This window comes from Astyanax mexicanus, unplaced genomic scaffold, assembly GCF_023375975.1.
Source record: "Astyanax mexicanus isolate ESR-SI-001 unplaced genomic scaffold, AstMex3_surface scaffold_34, whole genome shotgun sequence".
NCBI lineage: Eukaryota > Metazoa > Chordata > Actinopteri > Characiformes > Acestrorhamphidae > Astyanax > Astyanax mexicanus.
Window position 1 is genome coordinate 3,934,124 of NW_026040044.1, and position 16,007 is coordinate 3,950,130.

Genomic DNA, 16,007 nt, shown 5'->3' on the forward strand with positions numbered 1-16,007 from the left:
TGTGGCAAAATAGTGAGCTGCATTTGGACATTTTGGACAATGTAAAAGTAATTAGAAATAATTTTATTTAGAAAAAATATACAAATACAAAATAATAATAATACAAAAACATATTATTTATATTTTTTCTTTTGTTACACCAACAATATTTGCATATTCGCTCATATCTTAGTATGGTAGTTCAACCCAACACCATAAACCCAAACAATACAGATAAACATTAATTGACAGTAATTGAACATAGTTATTAAACACTGCAATTAAACACTGTAATTAAACAATGTAATTAAACACTGTAATTAAACACAGTAATTGAACAATGTAATTAAACACTGTAATTAAACACAGTAATTGAACAAAGTAATTAAACACTGTATTTAAACACTGTAATTAAACACTGTAATTAAACAATGTAATTAAACACAGTAATTAAACACAGTAATTAAACACTGCAGATGTTTTTTTTAGCTAAAGCTTGATCTGATGGTCTTTTGTTGCCATGGATTATAATCCGTATCATAGCGTCCCTCAGCAGTCCTTTATCTACCAGAGGTTCATTATGTCCAGATTAAACTCCAGATCTTCCAGAGTTCCTCTGTCTGGTGTAGAAAGCGTTGTCCCTGCAGGGTTAAAAAGCTTGATATAGATATATTTTATTATTTTACTATGTTTGCAGAGTTTATACACGTCTCCAATAAATTCCAGTCTTTTTCAATAGTCCTGAAATTGGTCTCCAAAGGTCCAAGAACTCAGAGAAGATCCAAAAAGCAACGTAAAAATTATATATATATATATATATATATCCACCTGAATATAGTTTATTGCCATATATGTGCATCAGATTTGTGCATACTGTATAGTAAAATGTCCTTTTTCATCAATATTAACAATACGTACAATCTAATTTGCAGTTTCCCAACATTTATTTCAATTCAGCTGAGTGATGTTCAGGGTCTGAAGGTCTGAAGATTGTATAGTTGTATAGTTTTAAAGAGCTTTTTCACTTTATTTGGATGATGCACTTTATTTCACATGTTTCCACTGATACCTTATATATATTCAATTGACATTAATTTAATTGTAGTTGTTTTTCTTTCTTTCTTTCTTTCTTTCTTTCTTTCTTTCTTTCTTTCTTTCTTTATTTATTTATGTTCTTATTTATTTGTTGTTATTTTTAATCATATAGGGGATTAAATGAGTGATTAAGTAAAATTTGAACTTCCTGTAAAATAAGGTCTTAAAAATTGGGATGCAGAAAAAAGGCGGGAAAAAGACTCAAACAAAGCACTAACAAACAATCTCAAAAAGGAACTTAAGAAAGACTTTTCTTTTGTCTTAGGGTCTTTTTTTTTCTTTCTTCTCTTCCCTTGTTACACACTGTTATCGGTCACCCCTCTACAAAGGTGCGACAGAGAACTCTTCCACTGCATCATCCAGTGGAACCACCGTCTGCTGGTGGTTAGTGATATAAGCCACTTTCTCACAATAGTGTGTTGTTTTATTGTTCATATGGAACTCTGGGCTTTGATCAGCTTTAAAGCCTCTTCTTGGAGTTGATTACTTCATAATATGAAGACTACCTTTATAATGGGTTTATTAATATTTCTTAATTAGGTTGCAAATTCTTTGAAGCCCATTAATAAGCAGTTAATAAATATATAACAACACAAGTAAAAATGGCAACAGTGAGCTGATTTGCACAAAAAAGTTACTCCACACTCATTTATTTATTCTGTCAATTTCAATCAATCAGAATTAAATCTGTCATATTAATATTGAATATTTGTAATTATGTTTAACTCTTCACTATAAATTAAATGACTACGTTGAATTAAATAATGTTTTTAATTGATGTGTTGTAACTGCTTATCAAAGGTTTTTAAGACATTTACAACCTAATTAATAATAATGAAAAATCTAGATTATAAAACATTTATAAACCCTTTATAAGGGTAGTCTTAAAGGGTATATTTAATCAGCGTTTTGTGAACTAAGCTTTTAAGGTGCCAGTTTTAAGATTAAAGCAGTGGTGGAAGGTTATATGCAGGGTGTCGTTGGTCAAGAAATAGTCCCTAAAATAGACATTTTTCATTAGATTTATCTCGATTTTCCTTGTTACTGTATTAAATCCCCAGTTTAAGATTAAAGACAGCAGTTTTCAGGCTCTGAACGTGACTCAGCTGATTAATAACGTATGTAATAAAGGGAAATCTGCGTAAATTAGATTTGGATTTGGAGATTCGGAGCAGAGGTGAGGCTGTAAAGTGCAGGAGTTTGGAGATCCGGTCTGTACGGACTTCAGTCGTTCTGGATCTTCTGTTCTGGACTGAAGTTCAGGGAGTTCTGATCCAGATCCTGCAGATCATTAAAACGCTCTGACACACAGTGAGCGGTGAGCCGAGCCTCGGGGTCCTGATCCCAACACTCCACTATAGTACCACACAACGTATTTATACCCTGAGAGAGAGAGAGAGACGAATAGATTTTTATTAAAATAAAACTTCAACCATTAAACAAGAAAACACAATTTCATCACACAGTACAATATCTTAAGACAATCAAAACAAAGAGAAGCAATTTGTCTATGTTTCTAACACCATTCCATTTTAAAAATCTCAAAAATCCCAAATTTAAAACAGATCCTGGACTCTACAAGAGCTGGAAACACTTCTTGGCCTGATTTATCCTCCATTCTGTTTTTTTTTTTCCTAAAATTTCTAACATTTGCCAATTAACCCTCTCTTTCTGACTGTACCCAGCGCCAAAAATTAAAACTGTAGGGTTAAAAACAACCCAAAACCCTCTGAAACATCAAACCAAGTGTGTCTAAAAGGGGCTTTAATTTCTAATACAACTAATTTATTATTACACATTTATAAAGTATCCACATTCTTATTTCCTTTTATTGTAAATTGTCATTAATATTATTTATAATTGTTAATCCTGTAAATATCTCAGGTTCTGTTGTTGTAATTGCATGTATTCTGTTATATGCTTTGGCAATAGTGTTGCTTGTTACATTCATGCCAATAAAGCAGAAAGAGAGAGAGAGAGAGAGAGAGAGAGAGAGAGAGAGAGAGAGATGGAAAAGGATGTACATTGATACAATATAATAACTAAATAATAACAATAGATAAAACAATAGTGATTCAGATTATGAAGGAACACATAAGGAATCATGTAGTAACTTAAAAACAGTGTTAAACAACTTGTTAACTTAACAGAAACTCTGATAAACTTATCCTGTACAAGAGAGGAAACTCTCGCTCTTCCTTTCCTGGGACAGTCCTGATGAGTGCCAGTTCCACCATTATAATATTTTTGAGTGTCTTTTTTGCAACTACACTTAAGGATACTTTCAAAGTTCTTTAAATTCTTCTTTTTGGGTTAATTGACCTTTATTTCTTCTTAAAATATATATTTTTCTTTATTTAGTGGTTTTCTACATAATCTGGATTCGAACATTACTCAAATATTCACTATTCACTGTATACCTGTAACTCTACCTCTTCACTACTTTACTTTAACTGATGCTCTCAAACACTTTATTAAGAGACAAGAAATCCAAGTTATTAACTCTTGATGAGTTCAGCACAGCTGTTAACTGAAAGCCTGAATTCCAGGAGACTCTACCTCACAAAACTGACTGAGAAAATCCAGCAGAGATGTTCAAAACTGATCATCTAAACAAGAGTTTATTTGTGTAGATTTGTGAAAAACTGTTGAAAACTTAGTAATGTATAAAAATAGCTTATTTAGTGTCAATTAATAATTAGTTAAGGCATTAGTTAACACGTTTTTTGGGATTATTAAAGTTTTAAATCGAACTGTGTTTTATATCTTGTGAGCTGATGCCCCCAGTGGGCAGTGAAGGTACTGCTGTCAGCAGCATCTTTCTAACAATATATTAATACATATAAAATATTAACTAGAAATAAAGTACTAGTACAAGTTATAACATTACTTGTTGTTGTGAGGTGTTACAGTGTGATTTTAACCTTATAATATCAGTATTTACAGAAGATGTCTCAGTGTAACACATTAAGAGTTAATGAACTGCTTAATTGCTGAAACTGATTGAGTTATCAGTAATCAATAATCAGAAGTGATGTTGTACCGGGTGATTGGTCCAGCTGCTGGGGATCTCAGGTCGTTCTCTGTCTCTGATCACGCTGTCCTTCATGCTCTCCACACACGGGTGATCCCTCAGCTTCCCGAACGGCAGCTCATACTCCTTTACATCTACAGACAGAGAGATAAAGAGAGATAAGATTATTAGTGAAGTGGATAAGTCTTCATTTCTTTGATTTATGATGTGTTAATGAGCAGATAAAGTTATACATTTCCCATTCTGATATCTCTATGTTGGCAGTAGCTCTTGTATCAGCATCATTAGCAGCACCATGGTTGTCTTACACAGCATACTCTCAACCGGAAACCACCATCCACCAGTCATACACACTTCCTCACACAGTTGTAGGATATTCATTCTTTCTGGCCAAATATAAAATATGCAATTCATCTGATCTCTATGACTGTGAGAGAAAACTGAGTCCACAGAATAAAACAAAGAGTTAGAACTTAGAAACGCGGTGAAGAATGATGGTGTTTTTTTTTGGTGGAGAATGGTGGTGTTTGTTGGTGGAGAATGGTGGTGTTTGTTGGAGGTGAAAGGTGTTTTTTAGTTCGTGGAAAATGGTGGTGTTTTTTGGTGGAGACTGATGGTGTTTGTTGGTGGGGAATGATGGCGTTTGTTGCTGGAGAATAGTGATGTTTGTTGGAGGTGAAAGGTGTTTTTTAGTTGTTGGAGAATGGCTGTGTTTGTTGGTTTGAGAATTATGGGAATTGGTTTTAGAATGGTGGTGTTTTTTGTTGGAGACTGATGGTGTTTGTTGGTGGGGAATGGTGGTGTTTGTTGGTGGAGAATGGTGTTCGTTGGTGGCAAATGGTGGTGTTTGTTGGTGGAGAATGATGGTGTTTGATGGTGGAGAATGGTGGTGTTTGTTGGTGGAGAGTGAAGGTGTGTTTTGGTGGAGAATGGTGGTGTTTGTTGGTGGGGAATGGTGGTGTTTGTTGGTGGAGAATGATGGTGTTTGTTGGTGGAGAATGATGGTGTTTGTTGGTGGAGAATGATGCTGTTTGTTGGTGGAGAATTGTGGTGTTTGATGGTGGAGAATGCTGGTGTTTGTTGGTGTAGAATGCTGGTGTTTGTTGGTGGAGAGTGAATGTGTGTTTTGGTGGAGGATGATGGTGTTTGATAAAAAAGGGCGATATGCTGGTGTTTGGTTGATAATAATTGTGTTTTATGGAGAATGATAGTGTTTGATTGAAAATTACTAAGTTTTTTGGTGAATGGTGGTGTTTGATATGAAATGGTAGTGTTTTTTGGGCAATAATGATATTTAGTTTAGAATAATGGTGTTTGGTAGCAAATTATGGTTGGTTTTTGTTTGGGGAATTGTGGTGTTTGGTTTGAAAATTGTGGTCTTTGTTTGAAGAATGGTGGTGTTTGATGGATAATGGTGGTGTTTATTATATCATTATATCATTATTATATGATAGTATTTAGTTTTGAATGATGGTGTTTGATAGCAAATTATGTTTTTAAGTTTAAGAATGATGGTGTTTGGTGGAGAATTGTGGTGTTTGGTGGAGAACGGTGTTTGATGGTGATGTTTAGTGTCTGATCTGAGACATATGGAGATGATTATGAAGAAATAAAAAGTGAAAGTGTGATTAATGAATTACTGAGAAATGCATTTCCTACAGTGATGGAAAGTGACCCAGTAAAGTCAGGGGAAATCTGACACATAAACAAACACAGGAAGTGCAGACGCTGCGGCAGGAAGTGGAGTCGTGTAGCAGTTGGTTTCAGAGCACGAGGCTTCCTTTTTTACTGTTTCCTGCTGCAGTTAGAGGAGCTGATCTAACCACACCACCGTCACAAACTACACACCACCGGTGCTTTTCACCAAACCTTACCGACTTCCCCAGCTGACTTACATCATACACAATCAAATACACACAAATAAATATCATACATCACACACATCATCATAAATCATCTACATACAGATAAACATCATCATACATCATACACACACAGATAAACATCATCATACATCATACACACACAGATAAACATCATCATACATCATACACACACAGATAAACATCATCATACATCACACACACAGATAAACATCATCATACATCACACACACACACAGATAAACATCATCATACATCACACACGCACAGATAAACACCATCACACATCATACACACACAGATAAACATCATCATACATCACACACACACACAGATAAACATCATCATACATCACACACGGACAGATAAACACCATCACACATCATACACACACAGATAAACACCATCACACATCATACACACACAGATATACACCATCACACATCATACACACACAGATAAACATCATCATACATCATACACACACAGATAAACATCATCATAAATCATCTACATACAGATAAACATCATCATACATCATACACACACAGATAAACATCATCATACATCATACAGACACAGATAAACATCATCATACATCACACACACACAGATAAACATCATCATACATCACACACACACAGATAAACATCATCATACATCATACACACACAGATAAACATCATCATACATCATCTACATACAGATAAACATCATCATACATCACACACGCACAGATAAACACCATCACACATCATCTACTCACAGATTAACATCATCATACATCATCTACTCACAGATTAACATCATCATACATCACACACACAGATAAACATCATCATACATCATCTACATACAGATAAACATCATCATACATCATACACACACAGATAAACATCATTATACATCATATACACACACAAAAAATCATCATACATTATACACACAGATACATTTAACACCCTATTAACACCCCTACAACCACCTCGCAACACCTCAGCAACCAACAGCTAAAGTATATTAACACTTTTACTATACAGGGATAATGACCATGCCCATCACCAAATAAGAATCATTACCTTAGCAACCAACACTTTTACCTCTACCCATTACCACCTTAGCAACCGACTAGCAACACCTCAGCAACAAACAGCTAAAGTAAATCAACAACTTTAGTATACAGGAACAAGTATCATGCCCATCACCAAATAAAAATCATCGCCTTGGCAACCAACACTTTTACCTCTACCTATTAACACCTTAGCAACCACCTAGCAACACATTAGCATCCAATTCAGGAACCCACACCTATACCATAGAAAGGCCTTACTGACTAATTAGCAATGCCTTAGTAAACAACTCCTATACCATAGCAACACCGTGGTATTATTATTTAGCAATACCTTTGCATCCAACATCAATACCATAAAAAGGCCTTACCGACCAATTAACAATGCCTTAGTAACCATCACCTATACCATAGCAATCTTAGTATCAGTATTATTTAGCAGTATCTTAGCAACCATAGTATAATATATTAGCACAACAAAATAGCACATTTAAAATACCTTAGCTACCACCTCGCAACACCTAAGCAAACATTTGGTACACCTTAGCAAACGCTTACTTGTACCTTATCAACAACTGAGCATCACCTTAGCAACCAATAATTTTACCTCAAATAATGCAAAGAAAACACGTTCATATTCATAAAGTTTTAAGAGTTCAGAAATCAATATTTGGTGGAATAACCCTGGTTGGTTTTTAATCACAGTTTTAATTTCATGCATCTTAGCATCATGTTCTCCTCCACCAGTCTTACACACTGCTTTTGGATAACTTTATGCTGCTTTACTCCTGGTGCAAAAATTCAAGCAGTTCAGTTTGGTGGTTTGGTGGCTTGTGATCATCCATCTTCCTCTTGATTATATTCCAGAGGTTTTCAATTTGGTAAAATCAAAGAAACTCATCATTTTTAAATGGTCTAGAGCTGTATGTGAGTAGATCAATGAATATTACCCTAAATATCAGCTTAAATGTATAATCATTTATTGATCTTCCTTAATTTTTATCTTTTTTCTGAATGAAAGCATTACAATCCCAGTCTTCTTTATTAAAGATAAGAACAGTTTTCTTAATTTTGATTAAAAATAATCATAAATATATATTTTTGACCATAATTCTGAAGCATTACAACAAACTACAAAGAACAGTGTCTCGCCAGCTTAACCCAGAGTTAGTATGAAATCTGCTCTGTGCCCTGACATGCTGGATACCGTCATACATCACTTCCTGTCCTCCACACACCAGATCTTCTCTCAGATATAGTCTCAGTGTGAGGAGCGTGGGCGGGTGTTATGGTTGGGGTAAGTAGGTATTACTGCCCTGAGGCATATATATATATATATATATATATATATATATATATATATATATATATATACATATATATATATATATACATATATATATATGTATATATATATATATATATATATATATATATATATATATATATATATATATATATATATATATATACATATAAATATACAGTAAAATACATAAACTCAGCTAAAACAGCATGATCCAGAAGTCACAGGACATCAGTGTTTAAATTCATAATAGAAGTAAAAGAATCCGTCTTTTAAATCATAAAAACAAACACACAGCCAGATAGGAACTGTCTTTGATTAGCCATGTGTGTGTGTGGTGTGTGTGTGTGTGTGTGTGTGTGTGTGTGTGTGTGTGTGTGTGTTGTGTGACTGTGCCAGTACAGACATCTGTGCGCTGTTACAGTATGAAATGAGGAACACATTCCGGAAACTTCAATACATGTGTCTATAAATAAGTTGTGATTAAGTTCTGATTAAGATCTGATTAATAACAGCTTTACATGTGTTTTATTACACAAGCAAGGAGCAATAAGTACCCAAACAAATAAATTAAATAAAGAAACAAAACTAAATAATAAACTGACAAAATTACAGATTGTTTTTATTCTAGCTTACAGATGAGATGCACAACATGTACCACTCAACCTAATAAACAAACAACCCAACCAAGCAACTAAGCAACCAACCATCAACCAAGCAACCAGGCAAGCAATGAACCAACCAACCAAAGCAACTAATCAACCAGGCAGGCAACTAAGCCACCAACCAAACAACTAAGCAACCAACCAAGCAACCAACCAAGCAACTAACCAAGCAACTAACAAAGCAACTAATCAACCAGGCAGGCACCTAAGCAACCAACCAAGCAACTAAGCAACCAACCAAGCAACTAATCAACCAACCTAGCAACTAATCAACCAACCCATCAACTAAGCAATTAACCAAGCAACTAAGCAACCAACCAAGCAACTAACTAAGCAACTAACCAAGCAACTAATCAACCAGGCAGGCAACTAAGCAACCAACCAAGCAACTAAGCAACCAACCAAGCAACTAAGCAACCAACCAAGCAACTAATCAACCAACCAATCAACTAAGCAATTAACCAAGCAACTAAGCAACCAACCAAGCAACTAACTAAGCAAATAAGCAAGCAACTAATCAACCAGGCAGGCAACTAAGCAACCAACCAAGCAACTAAGCAACCAGCCAAGCAACTAAGCAACCAACCAAGCAACTAATCAACCAACCAAGCAACTAATCAACCAACCAACCAACTAAGCAATTAACCAAGCAACTAAGCAACCAGCCAAGCAACTAAGCAACCAACCAAGCAACTAATCAACCAACCAAGCAACTAAGCAATTAACCAAGCAACTAAGCAACCAACCAAGCAACTAATCAACCAACCAAGCAACTAATCAACCAACCAAGCAATTAACCAAGCAACTAAGCAACCAAGCAACTAAGCAACTAACCAAGCAACTAAGCCACCAACCAAGCAACTAAGCAACCAACCAAGCAACTAACTAAGCAACTAACCAAGCAACTAAGCAACCAGCCAAGCAACTAAGCAACCAACCAAGCAACTAATCAACCAACCAAGCAATTAACCAAGCAACTAAGCAACCAAGCAACTAAGCAACTAACCAAGCAACTAAGCAACCAGCCAAGCAACTAAGCAACCAACCAAGCAACTAATCAACCAACCAAGCAATTAACCAAGCAACTAAGCAACCAAGCAACTAAGCAACTAACCAAGCAACTAAGCAACCAGCCAAGCAACTAAGCAACCAACCAAGCAACTAATCAACCAACCAAGCAACTAAGCAATTAACCAAGCAACTAAGCAACCAACCAAGCAACTAACTAAGCAACTAACCAAGCAACTAATCAACCAGGCAGGCAACTAAGCAACCAACCAAGCAACTAAGCAACCAACCAAGCAACTAAGCAACCAACCAAGCAACTAATCAACCAACCAATCAACTAAGCAATTAACCAAGCAACTAAGCAACCAACCAAGCAACTAACTAAGCAAATAAGCAAGCAACTAATCAACCAGGCAGGCAACTAAGCAACCAACCAAGCAACTAAGCAACCAGCCAAGCAACTAAGCAACCAACCAAGCAACTAATCAACCAACCAAGCAACTAATCAACCAACCAACCAACTAAGCAATTAACCAAGCAACTAAGCAACCAGCCAAGCAACTAAGCAACCAACCAAGCAACTAATCAACCAACCAAGCAACTAAGCAATTAACCAAGCAACTAAGCAACCAACCAAGCAACTAATCAACCAACCAAGCAACTAATCAACCAACCAAGCAATTAACCAAGCAACTAAGCAACCAAGCAACTAAGCAACTAACCAAGCAACTAAGCCACCAACCAAGCAACTAAGCAACCAACCAAGCAACTAACTAAGCAACTAACCAAGCAACTAAGCAACCAGCCAAGCAACTAAGCAACCAACCAAGCAACTAATCAACCAACCAAGCAATTAACCAAGCAACTAAGCAACCAAGCAACTAAGCAACTAACCAAGCAACTAAGCAACCAGCCAAGCAACTAAGCAACCAACCAAGCAACTAATCAACCAACCAAGCAATTAACCAAGCAACTAAGCAACCAAGCAACTAAGCAACTAACCAAGCAACTAAGCAACCAGCCAAGCAACTAAGCAACCAACCAAGCAACTAATCAACCAACCAAGCAATTAACCAAGCAACTAAGCAACCAAGCAACTAAGCAACTAACCAAGCAACTAAGCAACCAGCCAAGCAACTAAGCAACCAACCAAGCAACTAATCAACCAACCAAGCAACTAAGCAATTAACCAAGCAACTAAGCAACCAACCAATCAAGCAAACAAACCAACCCAAATAAGCAAACAACCAACCAAACAGCAAACCAAACAACCAAGCAACCAACTCAAACACCCTACCAGCCTACAACACAACCAACTAAACAACCACTCAACCAATCAAACAAACAAACAAATCACCCAACCATCCACCCAAACAACAATTGTATACCTGTAGATAATTGTACACTTTATACAACTCAGTATGATACCTTCTTACACAAAGGCTCTCTCTCTGTCTCTCTCTCTCTCTCTCTCTCTGCCTCTCTCTCTGTCTGTCTCTCTCTCTCTGTCTCTCTCTCTGTCTCTCTCTCCCTCTCTCTCTCTCTGTCTCTCTCTCCCTCTCTCTCTCTCTCTCTCTCTCTCTCTCTCTCTCTCTCTCTCTGTAGGAGTGATGTAATCGGTCATTGTTTAGTCTACACATTGTTATGACTAAAAATGAAAGTAAGAAAAAAGAAACAACAGCAAAAACAATACCGAAATCTGCTGCACTATCAGAGTGATGTTCCTCAGCCTCAACTTCAATAATATATACAGTATTGAGAATCCATCTCTCAGTAAGTCATGAGTGTCTGAGCCCTGAGGCCACACACACACACACACACACACACACACACACCGTCTGAGAATGCACTGGTTGGTTGGATCACATGTTGTGTTATAATGTGTGTAATATTTAATACAGAATGGTCACATGGTGTTGAGACAGTCTCTGACAGTTCCCCTCATTAAAAATGTTAAACAAACCAAAATACTCTTATCTGGGGAGCTGTTATCTTGCTCTTCTTTACCTGCTGCAGTCCTGATTAGTGCCAGTTTCATCATATATATGTTTTTGATGGTCATCTTTGCGGTGACACAATTGATGATACTTTCAAAGTTCTTGAAATTCATCTTTTCAGATTGACTAATCTACAATATTTTTTCTCAATATATATATATATATATATATATATATATATATATATATATATATATATATATATTTCAATTATTCTATTATTTTAATGTTTATATATTTTATTATTCTAATTATTTATCCCTTTATTTTATTGTTTTACAATAAATCATTTTATTCTGAATTATTTAATTTCTTCTTAGTTCAATCTTATGTTGTTTGCTTGTTTTTTTTTAATGCTCTACCTCTTCACTACTTTACTTTAACTGATGCTCTCAAACACTTTATTAAGAGACAAGAAATTCAAGTAATTAACTCTTGATGAGTTCAGCACAGCTGTTAACTGAAAGCTTGAATTCCAGGAGACTCTACCTCATAAAACTGACTGAGAAAATCCAGCAGAGATGTTCAAAACTGATCATCTAAACAAGAGGAGCTACTTTAAGAAAGAAAAACACTGAATTTAGAAGGAGTGCTCTTATTCCCGCACTTCCTCCCCTCAGATAAACAGGAAGTGAGGAAAATTACATCCAGCAGGAGAAGAGCTTATTTTAGAAACCACAGTTCAGAAGGTTGTTCCAGAGACACCTCTCTGACCGACCGAGCCTCGGACTTTCCCTCAACATACCGAACATTCTCACACTGTTTACATCTATAAACCATCGTCTACCATCAGACACGATTACAGATTCTTAAACATACTAACAAACAAATCAGAAACACCAGGAATACTCTCACTACTGCACCCAATAAACCATCATCTACAATCAGCCAACTGACCAATTAACCAACCAATCAATCAACCAGCCAACCAAACAAATTACCCAAGAAAACAGACCAACCCAACCCAAATAACCAAACAGACAAACCAACCAACCAACCAACCAACCAAACAACTCAACCAACCAACCAACCAACCAACCAAGTAAACAAACAAACAAATAAAATAGCCAACCACACACATCAATCAAACAATCCACCCAAACAAACCAATCATACAAACAAATCAACCCAACCCAATTAGCTAACAGACAATCAACCACCCAACCAACTATATAACCAACCAACCAAACAAACAAACAAACTACCCAAGAAAACAGACCACCCCAACCACAATAACCAAACAGACAAACCAACCAACTACCCAACCAACTAAATAACCAACAAACCAACAAATCAAACCAACCCAATTAACCAAAATTATTAATTAACCTGTTCACACAATGGATAAAGTCTGACAGGCTGAAGATAATGTTTTACCACAGTTAGTGAGAATAGGATGAGCACCAAGGCAGCAGTGACAAAGTCATATACAACATCTAGGGGCACTATGGAGCCTCCTTGCCACTTTCACAGCAAATGAGTAATGTATTGTAAACTATTTTCCAAATGTTAATGCTTGTGTTAAATTTGCTAAAATTTCTAAACACTACCAAGAAAAATCCACTTTCTGTTTCATGTGGCGTCTACCCACAATTATATCCTCTGGCAAAGTATCAACTAATCCTTTACAGTTTTTCACAGATATGCTACTGGACCCAATAAACCATGAAAAATATTTAATCATTATCAAACGTATTAAACCGGTAAAAGGAGTATAATTCAGACTGTAGTTATAATAATAGTGCAGTGTCTGTGATTGGGTGAACTTTGGGAAAACAAATTTTCCTGTACTCATACTGTATTGTTTCTGGATATTCCAACTCAAAAATCTGAAAGAGTTAAAGAGGAAGTGCAACTATGACAAAATGCTAAGGTACGGATCAGCCAAACATGCTAACATTGCTAATAATTAGACTATAAATATGCCATTGGGAAGAAAAAGGCTAATGCTAAGTATGATGATGCTAAGAATAGTGCAGCTCTTAGCAGAAACTCATACACTCCTTTACCAATGAGTCAATGTTATCTGTGTAGTAAGTGTTTCTAATAAAGTGGCCACAGTAAGTGGAGGCACAGTGAGGTTGCTGTGGTGTAATGACTGGTTTGTACGGTACCTCCAATGGCGATACATCTGGACACGATCTCCCACAGCACCAGCGCCATGGCGTACACGTCCATCTGCTTGAAGGACTCGATGTTCTCCAGGTTGATTCTGGACTCCAGCACCTCTGGCGCCATATACCTGGCTGTGCCCACCTGTACCAAAAAATATTAAATATCAAAGGTTTTAGAACACCTCTGTTGTTTCCGAAAAGTCTTTTGAAGGTGTAGGAGGAGTTCTAAAATCTATGTAGATAAAATGACTTTATGATTATAAACATCTCACCTGTCCGCTGTTGGCGAGCTCATCGACGGACATGGTGCTGTCCAATCTGAGGCTGAGGCCGAAGTCACAGAGGCAGCAGGTCAGGTCGTCCTTCACCAGAACATTGGTGCTCTTCAGGTCCCGGTGGGCGATGGCCACTTTCGGTCGGCCGCAGGGCGTCTGATCACTGTGCAGGTGAGCAACCCCTCGGGTGAGTGAAGAACCCAACCTGAACACCAGGAACAGAAGAGTGAATAACCTTAAACCTGAAAACTAGACGTCTGTGTACAAGAAAAGAGTTTCTAATAAAGTGGCCAGAGATTGGAATAACAAGAAGGTAAGGATTTCTAATAAAGTTTCTAGAAAGTGGAAGAAGAAGGTACTGCAGGAGTTTCTAATAAATTTGTCAAAAAGTGGAAAAACAAGGTACTACATGGGTTTCTAATAAAATTCCTAGAAAGTGGAAGAACACGGTACTGCAGGAGTTCCAAATAAAGTGTCTGGAAAGTGGAAAAAACAAGGTACTGCAGGGGTTTCTAATAAAGTTTCTAGAAAGTGGAAGAACAAGGTTCTGCACAGGTTTCTAATAAAGTGGCCAGAAAGCGGAAAAATCAAGGTACTGCAGGAGTTTCTAATAAAGTAGCCAAAACGTGGAAGAACAAGGTACTGCAGGGGTTTCTAATAAAGTGGCCAGAGATTGGAAGAACAAGGAGGTAGGGATTTATAATAAAGTTTCTAGAAAACGGAAAAAACAAGCTACTGCAGGGGTTTATAATAAAGTTTCTAGAAAGTGGAAGAACAAGGTTTGCACAGGTTTCTAATAAAGTGGCCAGAAAGCGGAAAAAACAAAGTACTGCAGGTGTTTATAATAAAGAGGCCAGAAATTGGAAAAAATTACTGCAGGGTTTTCTAATAAAGTTTCTAGAAAGTGGAAGAACAAGGTACTGCAGGGGTTTCTTATAAAGTGGCCAGAGATTGGAAACAGAAGGTATATAGGGGTTCCTACCTGTGCATCTGCTCCCAGGTCAGCAGGTGGTTTCTCAGGTAGTCCTGCAGGTTGCCCTTGGGGTGATAAGCTGTAATTAGCCAGTACTGATTTTCGGTCCGGCGTTCCTCCGCGGTGAGGAAGTGCAGCACGTTCTCGTGCCGCAGCTCAGCGTCCAGAAAGATCTGGTGCTCCGTTTTCCAAGAGGCGAATTCCACGCCTGGGAAAATCTTGACTGCCACCATCTGGAATGGCACGTTGGTGCCGCCAACGCTGGCATTGGTGAGTTTAGCGCGGTGAACCTCGGCGAACCGCCCCTTGCCCACCACACCGTCCAGCTGGATGGGCAGCAGCTCCGTGTTGTGGTTCAGGCTGTTTTCGGAGTTGTCCACGTCGTGAAGGATGGCGCGAGTGTCGCCGGAGCCGTGGCCAGGGTGCTTGGACTTCAGCGGTCGCTGGCGTATCGAGTTTATCCACAGCAAGTAGACTAAAGCAATGATCACTAAGGCCAGAACCAGAACCGCTACCAGGCTGATCAGAACTTTTTTAAAATAATCAAAAGGTTCTTTAGGCGTCTCCAGGCCTGCAGATCAGACACATCAATCAGAACAGAAGAATCAG

The 16,007-nt window shown here is 37.3% G+C and overlaps 1 protein-coding gene across 1 annotated transcript in view; it reads right to left on the reverse strand.

Annotated features, from left to right (window-relative positions):
• Positions 1-1,163: 1,163 nt before the first annotated feature.
• The window catches only part of tgfbr2a (transforming growth factor beta receptor 2a), a 35,395-nt gene continuing 20,551 nt past the window's right edge, over positions 1,164-16,007 (reverse strand). The window contains exons 4-8 of the mRNA XM_022664210.2: positions 15,408-15,969; positions 14,423-14,630; positions 14,151-14,292; positions 4,118-4,242; positions 1,164-2,457 (exon numbers count right to left, since the gene is read on the reverse strand). Of these exons, the coding sequence (XP_022519931.2) occupies positions 2,299-2,457; positions 4,118-4,242; positions 14,151-14,292; positions 14,423-14,630; positions 15,408-15,969 (1,196 nt within the window). The 3' untranslated portion in view covers positions 1,164-2,298. The remainder of the gene's footprint in view (positions 2,458-4,117; positions 4,243-14,150; positions 14,293-14,422; positions 14,631-15,407; positions 15,970-16,007) is intronic.